The 17975-nt window shown below is 38.9% G+C and overlaps 1 protein-coding gene across 1 annotated transcript; it reads right to left on the bottom strand.

The window, feature by feature from the left end:
- Positions 1 to 13376: 13376 nt before the first annotated feature.
- Positions 13377 to 14054, bottom strand: CLDN17 (claudin 17). Its single transcript, XM_068983316.1, has one exon. It carries the CDS (start codon positions 14052 to 14054, stop codon positions 13377 to 13379), a length of 678 nt encoding a protein of 225 aa, XP_068839417.1.
- Between the last annotated feature and the right edge of the window lie 3921 nt (positions 14055 to 17975).

Below are 17975 nucleotides of genomic sequence, written 5' to 3'. Positions count from 1 at the left end.
CATGTCCGACTATATGCGACCCCATAGACGACAGCCCACCAGGCTCCCCATCCCTAGGATTCTCCAGGCAAGAACACTGGAGTGGGTTACTTAGCTATATTGTAGTAAAAGTGATTATTTTAACCTCAAACTGTTTCTCACTTACAGAGACTGAAAATAGAGGAAAGAAGAAACCTTTGTAACTGCAAAGTGAAAACTAAAACTGAGAAATGGAGTTTAAGTTTTTCTGTATAGGAAAATTCACAAGAAATGAGAAGAGATTCTGAGAACTAAAAAATTCTACCAGTCATTTGAGGAGTGAGGTGGAGATGAATGTAGAAAATTAGTGGCAGAAGAGAAAAGTGGCTGGTGACAGAGTTCAAGTGACTGAAGAGCTTCTAAAATTAAGGATAGCCAGCATCAATTAATTTTTAAGATTGGTTTTTCTTTGCGTTTTTGTTACCCAAACCCTCCCTATCAAGCATCTGGAAGAGAGTGATTAAGAAAAATGAATTATTATTCACATCTGAGATAGCCTGAGTAGGGAGAAGAAAATAAACCACAATGCTAAGCTATAACAGGTTGCTGTTGTTTTTGTTTAGTCACTAAATTATGTCCAACTCTTTTCTGACCCCATGAACTGTAGCCCACCAGATTCCTCTGTCCATGGGATTTCCCAGGCAAGAATACTGGAGTAGATTGCCATTTCCTTCTCCAGGGGATCTTCCTGACCCAGGGATCGAACCCATGTCTCCTGCATTGGCAGGCAGATTCTTTACCACTGAGCCACAAGGGAAACCCTGTGATGAGCTTTTCTTCCCTTGAAAAAATAATTTGCTAGGAATTTGGAATATATGATTTCCAAATATATTTAGTTCTCACAAGATAAATTAATTTCTGTTGGTATTTAAGTTACATATCTTAGTTGTTCCTTTAGGTAAATAAATATATCTTGCAGTAACACAAGATGCTGTGTATTTGTATATATGTCTGACGAGTGTCAGTGTTGAGTTTAAGGGGTTGATGAGATAATGGAAGGAAATTTCTTTCTCCAGTAGTTTCCAATGGTTCTTACTCAATAAAAACACAGGCTCAGACTGGCTGCCAAAATGCAGGCACAGTCACAGCTCTGTGGTAGGAGAGCTCCAATTAGCCAAAATTTGAGGATCAGTCCTGTTCAGGCATAATCCAGGGGTAATTGCCATGGTTCCCTTCCCAAAGTCTTGCACGTTTAAACCACTCCTCTAAATCAAACTCCTGTTTAAGCTATAATAACTCCAAACGAAGTGATGCAATAGCAGTCTTTATGAACAGACACGAAAACATTCAAAGTTGCTCTACCAGTTGCCACGAGTGTTTTTTGAAGCTGTTTGAAGTGTCCTTTTGCATTTGAGATGGCACGGAAAACACACAAGCAGGGAATCCCTTGATGGTCATGATTAGGACTCCACACTTACACTGCAAGCGTTCCCATCTCTTATCAGGGAATTAAGACCCACATGCCATGGGGAATGGCCAGAACAAAACAAATAAGCAAACAAACAAGAGGAAGACACAAAAGAAAATCCACCAGTAGCAAGAGGAAGCAATAACAAGGCTAGTTCAAAGGAACTCCTAAAATTCAGATAATTAATTAGACTAACAACACCTTTGACAACACCTACAAGACCTACTCTCTTTGCTTACAGGTAATTACAATGTGAGGGAGAACACAGGCTTGCCCTTCCTATTGCTTTCTCAAACTCTATATGGAAAAGATGATTCCAGGGTGTATATAAGACAGAAGATCCTGAACTCCATGATAGATCATCTGATTAAGTACATCTTATATAGGAGTGCAGGAATCTGCATTTTTAACAAGTATCTTCAGTTTTTCAGATACAGTCACTTTAACAAAACATTGGCAGATAGTGAGATTTCAGAAACTTATATGTGTGTTAGTCACTCAGTCGTGTCCAACTCTTGCAGCCCCATAGACTGTAACCCGACAGGTTTCTCTGTCCATGGGATTCTCCAGGCACAAATACTAGAGTGGATTGCCATTCCCTTCTTCAGGTGATTCTCTCGACCCAGGGATTGAACCTGGATCTCCTGCACTGAGAGTGATTTCCTTACTGTCTGAGTCACCAGGGATGCCTGAAACTTAGAGTAGATTTATTTCATCTTTTCTAAAAGAACCTTCCTCATTAGCCCACTAATGCTTGAAATGACTTTAAGGGCAGACATAGCCTATCAATCCACAATCAGAGATGGAGATCTGTCTGGTAGTTTTCAGATCTAATGTGATTTAAATGTCTTTCAGTATTCTGTCCTAAACCCATGTTGTAGGGATTGGGGAGGTAAGAAGACTGCAGGTGTTAGGGTTCTCAAGAGAAACAGAATCACACTCTCTATGTATTTATTATAAAAAAATTTTAAAAAATGGTTCACACAATTATGGAAGTTAAGTCCTTAGATACTGCTCTCTGGAAGTAAGAGACCTGGGAGAGTCAGTGATGTAATTCCATACCTGTCCTCCAAAGGCCTGAGAACCAGGAGTGCAGACGCTGTGAATCCTGGTGTACAAGCAGAAGACCTATGTTCCTGATCATTAGTAAGCCGGGGGGTGGGGGAGAAGAAGAAGAAGGGAGAGACGGATAGACACATTCTTCCTTCCTCCACTTTTGGTTGTAATCCACACCTCAGTGGGTTGAATGACACCCACCCACTTTGGGGAGGTGAGATCTATTGTACTTTACTAAACCCACCAACTAAAATGCTAATCTCATCTGGAAACACCCAGACAAATGCACTCAAGAAAAATGTTTAGCCAAATATCTGGGCATTCTGTGACCCAGCAGGTTGACCCACAAAAATTAATCATCAGGCTTCCTTTGTTAACAACTGGCACTGAAATCCCTCCAAACATGATGCCTAGAATGCAAGATATGAGAACATTCATTTTCATAGAATTTATGGTACAATTACAGAGTGTGTTTTTTTTAAATGTCATCAATGAAGTGGAATTTCATTGTGTTCCTTAGTATTTGACACTTTGATCGGCCATCAAAATATATACACAACCATTTACTTTATTGAAAAATACTCTTCATGAAAGCTACACTTTTATTATTGACAGATTTTTGTTTTGTATTGCTGTTTTTCACTGTAGGATATGTTTGAGACCTAATAGGTCTGAGCCCTCCTTGAAAGAAGATAGTGACTGCTGGTCACTATTCTTTCTTTTGTTTTTAGACTATCTCATGACATCTAACCCACTTCCTGGAGTAGTGCTTGTTAATGTATTAGCTAAGTACTAATCAATATACTGGTTTTGATCAGCTTGCTAATTAATGAGGCAGATAGGAATAAAGTCCATTAAAATGACATTAGGGGAAACTTTCTGTGAACAATTGTAGCAATATGACTCAGTTGGGCAAATTCTTTTGACAAATTATAAACAATAAACTCTCCATTCTAGATTTCAAGGTCTTTCATACTCTGAAAACTTAACTGTCCCAAAATATCTCAAATCGCTCCGGTTATATACGCCTGTGTTCTAATGTGTGTTTCCCTGGATATCTCTAGGGTGTTTCCATGTTTGCAGCTCCACTTTGACATGTGTTCAAAGCTTCTTTCACTTATTTCTCCCCTCTGGGGATCCTGTTCTTTCCCAAGGTCTGTGTCAGTTACTGTCCTTTCTCTGCTTATGTATAATTAATCCATATTATCTCACTCCTCTTCATTTCCAGAGCATTTTATTTTTCAAATAGCAGTTATCACAGATTGCATTGCATTTCTTTGTTTCTTTGATTTACCTTGTTTACGTTTTGTTGACATGACTTCTCTATGGTATAGGAGACCTTATAGTCTCTACTGGATCTAATGAAAAATGTTTGTTGTACACACTACTGAAATGACAAAATTAGTAATTTAAATTTGATCTGATTATTCATGGATTAGCAAATTTTGTTCAAGTTTCTTAATGTCCTTGGTGATGGGTGTGCTTATCCAAAAACTAAAGATGGCAGCACCTAAACTGTATTTGGTGAAAAACTTAGGTAAGATTGTTGACGCAAAGCACATGTATACCTTTAAAAAAATTTCCAAGATATCCCTATAGATGCAAAGAAATAAGAAAGGTGGAAAACAAAACATATTATATTGCTAATACAGATAGTCATATTAAAGAAATGGATGAAATAAATTGAGTTTTCAAGTATCATTTTCCCCATATTTTATGAGGCAGAAGTTTGAACTGGGCTCACCCAAGAGAGGTCTTCTCTGTCCCACATGGTTTACTGGGGCTTGCTCTTGTTTCAGGGATCTCAGTTGGGATTGCTGGAATTACTGGGATGGTTTAAATTACTGGGATGGACTTCTCTCTCTATCTGGCGTGTCATCTTCTATCAGAGTGGTTTGAACTAATAACATGGTAGGAGCATTCCAAAAGAGCAAGACTAAAAGCTGAAAGACTGATAAAATCTAGATGCCAGATTTGCTTAACGTCACTTCTTTTGCACTCTTTTGGTGAAAACAAGTCATGAGACCATCCCCCATTCCAGAACTGGGAACATAGACCTCATTCCTTTATAAAAGGAACTGCAAAAGATTGATGGCCATTTACAATCCACCAAAACAGAGATGGAGGAGAGGGGTATGGAGAAGGAATGATTAAAGAAGCCACAGAAAGTGTGCTCCAGGTTTGGAGCAAGCGTATCTAGGATTATTGACATATGAGACGGGGAAACTGGTTGTATGTAGTCTAAGTAGTAATTCATAGTTATGAAAAAAGAAAGCTGAGGAAAGAAAAGAAAAGAAGGGGTGACTGAAAGCAAACAGTAAAGGTTACAATTAGACATTTAAATGATTTTGAACTCTAATGAAGGAAGTGACCCGGTAATAGCTATGGCTGCTTGGATGTGATGTGAGAATCTGTGTTTCTATATGTAGCAGATACGGAACTGAGGTATTCACCAGGTGAGCAGAGGGGCAAAAGGACTATCTCAGTAAACTAAGTAAGTAGCAATTGAATTAGCATTAATGAGTGTAAATGGGAAGGGGTAGGGTTTTAAAATACAAAATGCAAGAATGGAAACAATCAGGACCATAGCAGGAGGCACTCAAGAGATCCTAAGTGAAGAAGTAGAGTCACTCAGTTGTGTCCGACTCTTTGCGACTACATGGACTGCAGCCCAAGTGGCTCCTCCATCCATGGGATTTTCCAGGCAAGAATACTGGAGTGGGTTGCCATTTCCTTCTCCAGGGGATCTTCCTGACCCAGGGATCGAACCCAGGTCTCCCACGTTGTAGGCAGACACTGAGATCCTAGGTGACCATAAAATGTATCATCCAAACTGGGAGTTTTGAGTGAAAAAGAGGGTCCTATTAATTATTATTCTGGGACCACAGGAGTTAAGCCAGAATGTAGCAGCCATCAATGTTTTAAGGAACCAAGTAAACTGTGATACTTATGAAGGTTAAAAAAAAAAAAAAAAAAAGAGGAAACATGAAGCTTAGGAAAACATAGTGAATGTTATGTTTGCCTAACTTTAAGGCCAACAGGACAGACAAGTGAAATATTTTATAGGCAGAGAAAGCAAAATAACCTATAAAGAGCTTAAGACTTGGACTGATGGGAGATAATAACAATAATTATGCATTATATTTACATAATGCTTTACGATTAAAATGCTTTCACAGGCACTACCAGAGTTTCTCCTCTCAGTAGCTCTTTCAGGTAGAGAGGGTGGTTATTAGTCTCCCTATGTGGAGAGATGGCAAGGAAAGGACCCACATGGGAGAAAGCACACTTTCAAGATGCCTTGATGCAGGGGTTGGGGGTGGGCAGTGGCCTGGTTATGTCCTTGGAAAGGTTATAGAACTGCTTTGAGCATCAGTTATTTTTTAACCTGCAAAGAAAAATAAGAAAAATTATATGTGTGCTGTGCTTTTAGTCTACTTAGAAGCACATAGTATGTGTCTAAAAGTATGTATTCACCGTCTACATTTTGTAGATGAGAAAACTAAAGGTCAATTTGAAATGGAAGTGCTGTATTATAAACTCAGGTCTTCTGGTCCAATGCTCCTTTACTAAGCCATTTGCCATTTACTGGAAGTTGAAAAATGAAAATGAATGAGTTCTCAAGAAAGGAGATGTATATAGGATCTAGGGAAGAAATATAAGAGCAATATTTCTTAAAAAAAAAAAAAAAACCTTAAAGAGAAGAGTTGTCAGCAATAGTTTTAAGAAAAACTGAGTCAGAAAAAAATAGAAAAAAAAAGGAGATAATTGATACAAATGTTTTTTAGTCTTCAGGTGACCACTGTTTTCAGAATTGTCAAAATAGAAGGTATTTCAAGGGGTACAAATTCCAATAGGAATGGGCGCTCCATGCTCAGACAGGTCTGAGGTCAAGATGAGGGTGGAAGAGAAGGAGTCAGAAGTAGAGCCAGAGAAGGTGAGTGGAAAGTTGAGAGGCAGGTCTTTCCAGGGGGCAGCAGGTTTAAGTCTAGAGACTTAACTCGTCTTAACTACTTAGCTAGACTTACCTACTGACGGAAGGTAGGGTGGCCTTGAGTCAGCCCTCACTGAAGAGGTTGAGGAGGAGTTAAATAGAGAGGTTCACTTGTCTTGGCCTTAATTCCTTTCATGATCCTTTACAACCTTACAATCATATGATAACCAAGTCATGGTCAGCTCTGAGCGAGGATGGAAAAGGGCTCTGTAAACAGCAATGGTGTCTCCAACGCTTCTGAGAATCTTCATACAGATTTAGTACCAGCTCCAAGAATTATCTTCCTCCTGATGCAGCCGAATGTTCCTTTGTTGCTCCTTCTGTACCCACTGAAATTTTCCCTCCACTTCCAGTCATCATGGAAGGGATGAGATGGCTGAATGGCATCACCGACTCAGTGGACATGAAATTAGGCAAACTCCTGGTGGTACCAAACTCCTGATGGTACCCCATCAGGACAGGGAAGACTGATGTGATGCAGTCCATGAGGTTGCAGAGATGGACTCAACTTAGCAACGGAACCATAATAACAACCAATCACCATAGCCTTTCATCCCTCCTCCTGCCCTTATTTTTGTTTTACTATTTTCTAGTTGTGTCCTGTCATCATTATCAGCTGTCTTTTATACTTTCAGATCTCCTTTATTATAGCCTATCACTTTTTTTTTTTTCTCAGAATCTATTTGACAAATTCATTTCTGCCAACTTCATGGCCAGAATCAATCTTGTTATTCAGAGTGTCTGGGAGTTTTTGTTCAACTGATGAAAGCATTCTTCAGCCCACGGGGAAACCAATCATGATAAAATTTCTAATACATCTTTATTGTGGTAAAAGTTTCAGTCATTTTGCTACAGCCAGGTCCTATTTTGATTGGCTTCATACTTAAATTTTATTAGTTATTTCCACCAGAAAATTCTGAGATTTACTAAATCTGTCTAAATTCAGACTTTTGCCCATCTGAAAAAGATATTTTCTTGGCATCCTAATTTGTCTGCAATAAGTCCTTAATGGGCAGTCCATTAAATAAAGACTTTCTTGGAAATTATCCTGCTAAGAGTACTAAGAACACAAAACTCCTCTAGACTCACTTAGGAACTGAACTTATGATTGCCCCTCAGTAAGGTTCTTTATATTGTGATTTGCTTATTTTCTTCTTTCATTAATTCGTCATTTTATTCATTCTTTCCGTGAACATTTGCTATCTCTTGTGTCAAGTGTTTTGCCATGCAGATATTCTTAAAAACTGAACTTAATTGCTTTTTCAAACCCTCATGGAATGAAAACTTAACCTTATTAAGTGAGGGTCCCTCATTTTCCCAGGGTTGTATCCAAGCTCATGTGAAGCCAAGTCATTGATCTGATCCTTTTATTACCATTGTTTGTTCATCTTGGGTTCTGTTGAGATTCCATGATTTTCAATTGTTGTGCCTCTTAGGTCCAGCCAGGGAAAACGAAATCATTCTAAATATTCAGATTAGTAGAATTTAATAGAGGAACTTGGTTAGGTAGGTTATGGGGAGATTTAAGAAACCAAGGAGAGGACCCTGGAGGCTTCTAGACACTAATAATAGCAGAAAACTGCTCTTTTCCTGAAGATGGAGCTTCCCTGGTGGCTCAGGTGGTAAAAAACATCTGCTTGCAATGCGGAAGACGGGGGTTCAGTCCCTGGGTGGGGAAGATTCTCTGGAGAAGGAAATGGCAACCCACTCCAGTACTCTTGCCAGGAAAATTCCATGAATGGAGGAGCCTCATAGGCTACAGACCATGGGGTCACAAAGAGTGGGACATGACTGAGTGATTTCACTTTCACTTTCCCTTTCCTGAAGATGAGGGAATTAAAAGCACTGATCATTGGACCCAAGAGATAAGCATCACTTGGCAGAAGCTGGACCTATGGTGTGGCCCATTTTAGCAAAGCTGGGAAGAAGATATAGTCAATGCTGGAGGCATCTGACCCAACAGAGAAAAGGGGTGGAGCTCTACTGCCCTCCAGTCTTTAATCTGGGGTTACTATTGGCCAAGTCTAGTGAGCAGCAGCTGAACATGGAGGTCAGAAGACAGCCTCAGTGGTCTACACAGCACATTTCATTCACAGATACGAATCATTTTTTTCCCTATACCTCTCTTCTGTAAAAGAAATTGTTTTCAGTTATAAGCTCCAGGTTAACACATTTTTTATTATTTATCCTTTAATAAACACGATATTCTTTACAAGTCATTACTCTGAAGAAACTCCAGTAAGTTCATCAAAGGTTAGAGTCGCTGAAGGTAGATAGTGTATATACAGTCTCTGCCTCCAATTTCTGTAGCATAGACACCATGAAGAGATAGAAACAGAACTTGAGTTACTTTAATTTTGTTATTTTACAGCGACTGGGAGTTTTTATTTGTGTTAAAGAAATTAAAGCAATAAAACCAAGTAAACAGAGAGATGATTTGAAAAACAAGCTTTACTGAATATAGGAGGAAACTCTCTCTTAAAACAAACACATATACCCACGTGTCCAGGCTCACTGTAGGTTTTCTACCTATCTACCGACTTATCTCTCATCTATCTGTCATCCATGGTAACTACATGACTTTCAAGACTTAGACCAACATGTTTTTCTCTTTTTGAGCAGGAGTTCTTTACCACTGACATTGTTTAGAAAGACCATCATGTAAAGACAATAAGAAGATCAGATTTCTATGTGTGTGTTTGTGTGCTGAGTCTCTGTGACCCCATGGACTGTAGCTCACCAGGCTCCTCTGTTCATGAACTTCTCCAGGCAAGAATAATGGAGTGAGTTGCCATTTCCTCCTACAGGGGATCTTCCCACCCCAGGGATCAAACTCTTGTCTCCTACATTAGCAGGTGGGTTCTTTATCAGCTGAGCCACTGGGGAAGCGCCAAGATCAGATTTCTAGGTGGTTATATTATTGCTCTTAAATCCTCTACAGATACAATTACCCCTTACTGCCTACACCTGGTGAGGACTGCAGCCACCACCCACTCTTGGCACGCCACTGCATAACCTGGGGGCGGGGGGACCAACCTCCTAAGGATACAGATCAGAGCAGAGGAAGGTAAGGAATGGATCTAAAGACAAATAGGCCATGGTTGGCCTGCCCCTGTCCATCATGTGTGTTGCTGATGTGGTCTCACTTCATCCCAACAACAGGGACTTTTGAAAGCTCTGTTCCATTCTCGGGAGAGTAGGAAATGTTCTTCTGTTCCCGTTGAGTTCTAGCTGCGGAAAATTTGTCAATATTACCACTTGGCCTGTCAGTCTAAACACATTACAGAAGTGTCTCTTATCTCCCAGCACTGAGGACGTGAAGAAAATTCTCAACATCCTTGTCTCCATCTTGGTCAGGACACAGATCATTTCGGTCCTTAAATTCTCAAGCCCGATTGGGAACCTGTCCTTTCTCTCTGTCTCAGTCCCTAAGAACTGAACTAGGGCAGTACATAGGTTTCTCCCCAGGGACACACTGAAATCTAAACCATCTTAACTGTTCTTTTTTATTTTACCTTTATCCACAGAAATCATTGTATAATCTTAAGATTCAGAAAAAAACCTTATTCTGACTGAGCCATTTTATTCCTTGCCCACAGTCTCCTCAGAATGTAGCCTTTTCAGACTAAAATTCAAAGACTGGTCTTTAAATTTCTGAGTTCTACTGTTTTGTCTCTTCCTTGTGGAAAGAGGAGCTCCATGTTAGTTAAAAATGTCAAATTACTATCCAAATGTATATAGTTGCTTGGTCATTCCCTGAATATTAATTGTCTCTACTTAGTATGGCTGACTTCTTGATTTCTCAGTGTTGGTATAAGTCATACAACCTTGGCATTTTCAGTTCTCTTAGTTAAAGTATAATAAATAATGAATAATGATTTCTGCACTGTCTACATTATTGGGTAGCTGTGGAAAGCAACTGAGCCCAACAAAATACTTTTAAATGTATCAAGATCTTTCTGCAAATGAAAAGAAATATTAGAGTGCATTTAATTAAGTTTCTTTCCTGCAAAGCATTCATCTTTTAAAACATTTTAACCATGTGTGGCTGGATAAGATTATATTTCACTCCTCTCTCTGATCTTCATTCCAGAAGGAAATTAGCAATGCATTTCATTGGCCCAGTGGGGTAGGTAGTAAAACTGAAAGCAAAATCGCCTAGAAATTTTTCCTTTATTTATGCACTTTCACTTCAGAAAGCCTAAGTATCTATGAAATTGCATAAAATTTTGACAGTGGAGGAGGAAATTTGTGGATGTGGTATTTTTAAAAAATATCTTGTGGGAGAAGGCACAATTTGCTTCACAATTTGTCTACTGCTTGTAGACAGCTGGTAACCAGTCAAGAGGTCAGGTTTCCACCATGACTCTGGAAATTGGTATCATAGATCATCTGGATCCTGGCTGCAATGGTAGTTTAAAGTTCTTCTGGCCATTCTAATATAATATGCAGTGAAGGTTGAAATCTACTTATCCAAGTGGCCAAGAATAAGGAAGTCTCAAGAAAAGACTGCCAAGCATAACAGAGAATTGACTGAGCAGAGAGCCTAAAGAGACCTTGAGAACAAGTATTAATTCAGTAGACCCCTTCTCAGTAACCTTTATGGAGTGATGATCATAGACCGATCCCCCAATTCCCACTGCACAGCCACTGCTTATTCCTGCAGAAAGACTCCAAGAATTGTGTAAGATGCGGAAGAATGCCCAAAAAGTTGAATTTAAATCAGATTTTAGAAACTGAAGATGCATTTCTTCCACATTGGGGTTTGTGGTATGAGATTTGCATCCATAATGTACCCTGAAATTCATTGACAATTTTTTTTTTTTTTTGGTGCAGTAGGGTAAAGATTTCAGCAAAGAGAAGGAAGCAGAACTATTGTGTCTTTTTTTTTTTCCCAAAAAAGTACACTTTGATTAATGAAAGAGCAAAGAAAATAATCCTTAGTCCTTAAAATTTTGCTCCATATTCAGCAGTTAATGTTGTCTCTAGTAATTTTATGATTCTACCTAGAGTTACACAGTTTTACTCTGAGTCTCTGACTAGCAGGAAAACATGCCTCATTTAGATTCTGGGACCCATCCTGCAAGGCTAATTACTTCTTCTGGTGAGCCAAAGGGTAAGACAAATGATTCTTTGACAACCCTTAAGCATATATCTTCCTTGTCTTGATGTCTTATTTATTTGCCTGTGTAAGATAAATGACTCCTTTTCAACATGCCCAGTGTTCTGGCCTTTCTCAATTAAGCCTGAAAAATAAAACAATCTTAGGAAAAATAAATCTAAATTATTGTTTTTTTTATTTTTATTGCTATGATTTGAAGACATTTACATTTCTTTGTACTATAGCATTAATGTATTACTAATTTTTAAAATACAGTTTTATATTACCAAGGGTTTGACTTACCGAAATATTGCTGGTGGTTTGTAGAATAGAATGAGGGTCTGACATTAGTATCTAGCCTTGAGTTATCTCTGATTTAATGTTTCAGAGTTATTAGATGATCTTTTGAGGATAGAATTTCATTTTCAAACTGACCCCCTCCAAAAAAAGGCAAATAGACCAAAATCATTGAAAATATGCAACTATTTTACTATATCATTTTATTATAATAAACATGAACGTAAAATAAATATTTGGCAAACAAATGTCTCTTCACTGAAATTATGTATTGTATATGAAATACATTTTTATTATAAAATAAACACAATATTTGAAAAGTTAAAATTGAATAGATAATATTAATGATTAATAAGATATTGGAGGAGCATCACATAGGAACGGTCTTGCCCCACAAACTCTGTTTTGCCCCATAGACTTTTGTCTACCCATCTCTCCCCTACAATATTGGCATGTTCAATACATAAGAAGTAAAGAATTGAGAAACAAATGCATACAATTCGAGTAAAACAAAATGCTTTATCTATAGCTATTTATTTGAGAATAAAAAAGGAGGTACTTATTTTGGCCTGACTAATTGCCTGAATCATGACCTTGAGTCCTCAATCTACTTAGCGTGTATAGACCTGTGCAATGACTAAAGAATAAAACAAGGAACAGAAACCATTCCCTTCAACACCTAGACCTTAATTCATTAATTGGGGTTGTATTTACTTTTGACGGGAATTGAGTGTTCACAGTCTTCTATTGTTGTATCTTATCAAGACAGATAATTCTGTTTGCTTGTAGGTACACATCATAGGTTTTGAAAGCATATTATTTTTCATTTATAAATTGTTTTCCTTTGTATATATAATTCTCAGCAAGTTTAACTATATACATTAGAAGCTTTAAAATCATCTTGCTAAATATCTTAGCAGAAATCAAAGCTCACTTTCCCTAAAACTGTTTAATTGCTAATAGTTTCCTAAAGGATTAACAAATCTTTTCATTGAACTAGCGTTTCTATATTTTGCTAAATTCATTTAAAAGCATTATTTGATGTCTATTGTTTTCAGCTAATTGTTTAAAAAAGAAAGAAGCCATCGTTTTAGCTGTTTACTGATATTTCATGTTAGTAAAAGAAATATTTTGAATAAAAGATAATAGGTTATGCTTTAGAGTATGTTTTATTGCTATCGCATATCAACAGCAATAGAATTTGGACCTTTTAACAGATAATATATGATAGTGAAGAAAGAGGAATCTATCAGTAGATTACACAAATTGGACTGAAGATTGAGGCCAGAATAGTAAATGCATTTAATACACATGAGGTTAGAAGGTCCAAAGTAAGTCATTTCTCTTCCCGCCACAGGTGACTACATCTATATGCCCTTTAAACTTCTCATCTCAATTTAAGAGCAGTCATAAAGCAAGTTCTCCTGCCTGGCGTACTTACAGTTTCTGGCAAGCGTCTATAAAACACAAGGATCATAATCCGCAGTTGGACCTGAAAGGTGTTAGACATAACTGGTGGAAGTCCTACTGAGCACCGTCACTGTCGGTTGTGGATTACGTGCATGTGGCACATGACGCCCAGGGGCTAAATATCTGTGCCTTGGCCTCTTTCGGTTGCAACAGTAGAACCCACAGAGCAGAGCCCCTCCGACGATGAGGACCGCGGTAGTAGCCCAGCCGACGAAGAGTGAAGCTCCCAGCTCTCGTTTCTGACCTACATGGACCGCTGGGTTGTAAAAATCCCTGATGATGGTATTGGCCATCCAGCACACTGGAATCAGGACGAAGATACCGGTCAGGATAAAGAGGACTCCGGAAATTCCCACGAGGTATGCGTTTGCCCTCCGGTTAGAGCCTGTGCACCGAATCTTCTTCATGCCACAGATGCCGACAAGCAGAGCAATCACAGATAGGGCCACAGCCACACACATGAGGGCCCGGGACGCCTCTAGGGCAGGAGGGAGGGCCAGCAAAGAATCATAGGCCTTGCACTGCAACTTATCCTTGGCTTGTCGGACACAGTTCATCCACAGGCCTTCCCAGACCCTTTCGAAGACAATAATGTTGCTACCAATAAAAGCCGATACTCTCCACTGAGGCAGAAGAGTTGTGGTAAGGGTCCCGACCATGCCGAAGAACCCAAGAACCAGTCCAGCGATTTGCAGTGGATAAAATGCCATCGCCTTTGCTCTGAAGACTGATCCAGTCTGCAACGGGAGCTGCTTACCATTCAGAGCAGAGAGGCCTCTATGAGTTTACAGCAGTCTCTGGTGATGTTCTATTGCTGTTACTGGGCATAACATTTTAGTCCAAATCCAGAGCAGTGACTGAACTTAACTGGAAGTATCTGTTGTAAATGCATGCTGCCTGTCTACATACATACATTTCTGTATGGATTATTTAGTAGTCATATGGAACTGTTTCCCAGCCAATAAGAAGTAGCCAGAGGTGTGTCCAGAAATACTGCATTCAGTGTTCATTTTTCTCATGTTATTGTTGTCTAAGCAATGTTGTAATTAAGTATCAAAGCTACCATTGTGGACTACTAATTACAGAGCTGAAAACTTCCTGTTTAAAAGCCACTCTGATGTTGCAGTATAAATATATGTGTTAAGCCACAACTGAAGACAATACCAGAACCTCGCCACTTCTTTGGAGAGCATTTGAAAAACACTTTGGATTTTAGATAATCTATTATTTTCTGCCAGTCTAAGACAACTTTCTTTAACATGGTTAAAGAATTCCAGTATTAAAAAAGACTTCTGGAGTCAAATAAATGTTTAGGTATTATTTCTACATTTCTGCTAAAATCATCAGTATTCTTAAAAAAGAGGCATGCTAAGCAAAACCTTCAGATTTCATGCTTTTTTATTTCTAAGATCCAGAAAGCAAGGAGAAACACTTATTATTGAACTTACTGGTAATTATTATATGTTGAGTAATTCCTTTCTCTCTAATGAAATCATGTTTAGTTTATAAGTACTCATTAGCTATTTCTTCACAGCAGCTTGAAATATATCACATTTATCAAAGCAAAAAATATATATTCCATTTTTATGGCACTGTGTGAAAGTGGCCCTTTGGATTAGCTGTTCAATTACTTAAATCCAGATACTAAAAAGCTTTTTAGAGTTGGAAGACAGTTTCAAAGTCACCAGGCTTAAGTTTTCCATTTACTAGATGTGGAGTGTGAGGTTTCCGGAGCACTTGGCTAGAATAGTTTTGCAGTGACTGATTCAAGCTTCCCAGATTCCCTGGAGAAGGGAATGGCAACCCACTCCAGTATTCTTGCCTGGGTAATTCCATGGACAGAGGAACCTAGTGGGCTACAGTCCATGGGGTTGCAAAGAGTCGGACATGGTCTAGCAACTAAACAAAAACAACAGCAACAACAGTGGATCCAGGAATAGATATTGTCTCTGATTTATGACATATACCTCTTGTTTCTAGTATGACTCAAAAAGAGGAGAAAAGAGGTGCTTTTTAATAACCTTCATGTGAATGGGACAAAACCTGACTTTCATGCCATCCCCTTGATAGTTTTTCAAATTTTCAAAGCAAGTAAAATTCAGTTGATGACCACATTCCTGCCATTGCTCAGACATGGAGTGGGGAGTAGGTTTAATTTGAGAAGCATAAAGATTTTGCTGAATCAAGTTCTGAACAGGCCACCACCTTGCTCATATTTTTTCAGTAGTCCTCTATTGCCCCCAAGATAAAAATTCAAATCCCTTAGCATAATGCAAAATTGGCTTGGCCCCTGACCATTTTAACACTTATATTCTGAACATGACTCCATCCCATGTCTTCACGTTCTACTGCGAGTAATCCATTTGAAGGATGAAAACTACTTGAAAGCAACCACACCAAGTATATTCTAGGTAGGAGGCATTACTGCTTCCAAAATGTCCTCCATTTCAGTCAACAACAGGCCAAGAGATAATAGGTGGAAAATACTATCCAGGTTTTAAAAACCCACTGATTTAATTAGAATATGTGAAAACAACTAAGTTTCTAAAAGGGGTTGTCTATCTATCTGTCTACCTATCTACACATCCATCTGTCATCTTTCCATCTTATTTGCTGTTTTTGTTGCTTTCTTAGTACCATCCTAGACCAAAGGAGCATTTCCTCTCAAAGAAATGTGAGTCATTGAGGAAACAGATGACTTCTGTATAGTTCACAGTTTTCTAACACCAGCTTAGGATGAAAGGTTTTCTTGGCTCTTTGTTTGACATTGCTGAGACACAAGTTTAACCATTCCCACCCAGAAGGGATTTGCCAACACTATTCTGACTTATTACTTCTATTTCCTCTTCCTCATTCTGTCTCATTTTTACTCCTATCTTTATTTTGTCCTGGAAGTTTCCAACTTCCAGTTGTTTGATTTTTCATCTGATAGAATCTGTCTGTATCACATATAAACACAAGAAAAAGCACATGTTTACTTAGAATACAGAGGCGCATCTTAAGTATAAGTATAATCTGAGAAGCATAAATTATGCAAGAGCTTCAGCTTCCTTTGGCTTCTGATAGCCAATTGTCAACACCATCATGACTTTTAAAGGGAGATATTGTTTTCCTGTCCAACATTTCTGTGAATCTTATTCCCTCCCACTTCCTCAGGGGCCCTTGGTCCATTGACACCCCATCTCTTTATAGCGCCTATGGCTTCTTCATCTCTTTGTGTTGGCCTTTGGGAATAGAAACATACGCAATTATCTTTCATATTAAAATTCTATTTTGCCTGATCTATAGCCCCTGGTATGTATTCATATATCTTTTTGATGCACCTTCACATTTTCCACTTGCGAGATATGTGACAGAATTTTGGGACATCTACACTATTGTATTCGAAGATTGCTTTCATATTCTTACTTAATTGTCCTTTCTGCAAAGATCAAAATAAGCCATCATCTTCCAGTTGAGGTAGTAAACAGCACATGCCTTGGAGAGAGGTTTGTTTCAGTCTTGGCTTGATGCCTTGGCCATCAAATATTGGCCTGTTTCGAACTTCTCAAAACTGTCTGTTCTAAAAAAATGAGACAATAATGATACCAACCTCATAGGGCTTCTTTGAAGATTGTTTCATGGAATATGAGGAAGTACCCAGGAAAGGCTTGCTGCAGTGTTTGTCTCTTTAGCCTTTGTTATATCATCCTGCTTACTTCTTCTCTACTTGCTCATCCTTGGTCTTTTTATTCCATTAGTGCCGTGACCCAGGTTTGTTTGGTCTGGTTGTTCCAGGATTCCATATATACCATAATACTCTTCTCTCCTAGAAAAACTGTCTGGGGAGTTTCACCCAGGGCCATTAACTTTTACTATATTTTGTCAGGTTATAAGTTTCTAATCTTTTATCTTCAACCCAGGCCTCTCTCTGCTTATTACCTGGGTTTTTGTTTTGTTTTGCTTCTCTCAGCCCCTCAGTCAGTAGGAAATTCTGGAGCTCCTATGCCCTTCCAACTGCTGAGAGTGCATCCATCTTCAGGTATTTCCTGAAAACAGCCATCTCACTGAGATCACTCTACATTCATGAAAATGTTAGTTGCTCATTTGTGTCTGACTCTTTGCGACCCATGGACTGTAGCTCGCCAGGCTCTTCTGTCTATAGGATTCTCCAGGCAAGAATACTGGAGTGGGCTGCCATTCCCTTCTCCAGGGGATCTTCCCGATCCAGGGATCGAACCAGGGTCTTCTGCATTGCAGGCAGATTCTTTACCATCTGAGCCACCAGGAAAGTGGACATTCATTCATGGGACAGTCTATATCTAATGATTGACCGATCAATATAGGAGTGTACAGGCCTAGCCCACTATCCCCAAATAGGGGGTAACTCTAAGGGGCCCTCCTAGTTCCAGTGCTCACTGTGGGGTTAGCTTAGGCTTTCACTGAGTCTGTACTACAACTTGACTTCTTATTTCCAGTTCTCTTCCTTTTCTTCTTTCCCTCAGAAAGGAACACTCTATAGTAAACCCAATATGCCCCAATCTTCACCAGCAAAGTCTGCTTCTCAAGGAGCCCAATCACTGATTGATAACTTATTGTAATTTATTAAAGATGTTTCTTGTTCTAACACCACTATGCCTTAGTTTGCCTTT

This window comes from Capricornis sumatraensis, chromosome 1 (assembly GCF_032405125.1).
Source record: "Capricornis sumatraensis isolate serow.1 chromosome 1, serow.2, whole genome shotgun sequence".
In the NCBI taxonomy this organism is placed as follows: Eukaryota; Metazoa; Chordata; class Mammalia; order Artiodactyla; family Bovidae; genus Capricornis; species Capricornis sumatraensis.
This window is presented reverse-complemented; position numbering and strand designations above follow the sequence as displayed.

What these genes read in the sequence shown, in the direction of transcription:
- CLDN17 (XM_068983316.1), bottom strand. Translation starts at nt 14,054, where the DNA reads ATGGCATTTTATCCACTGCAAATCGCTGGACTGGTTCTTGGGTTCTTC.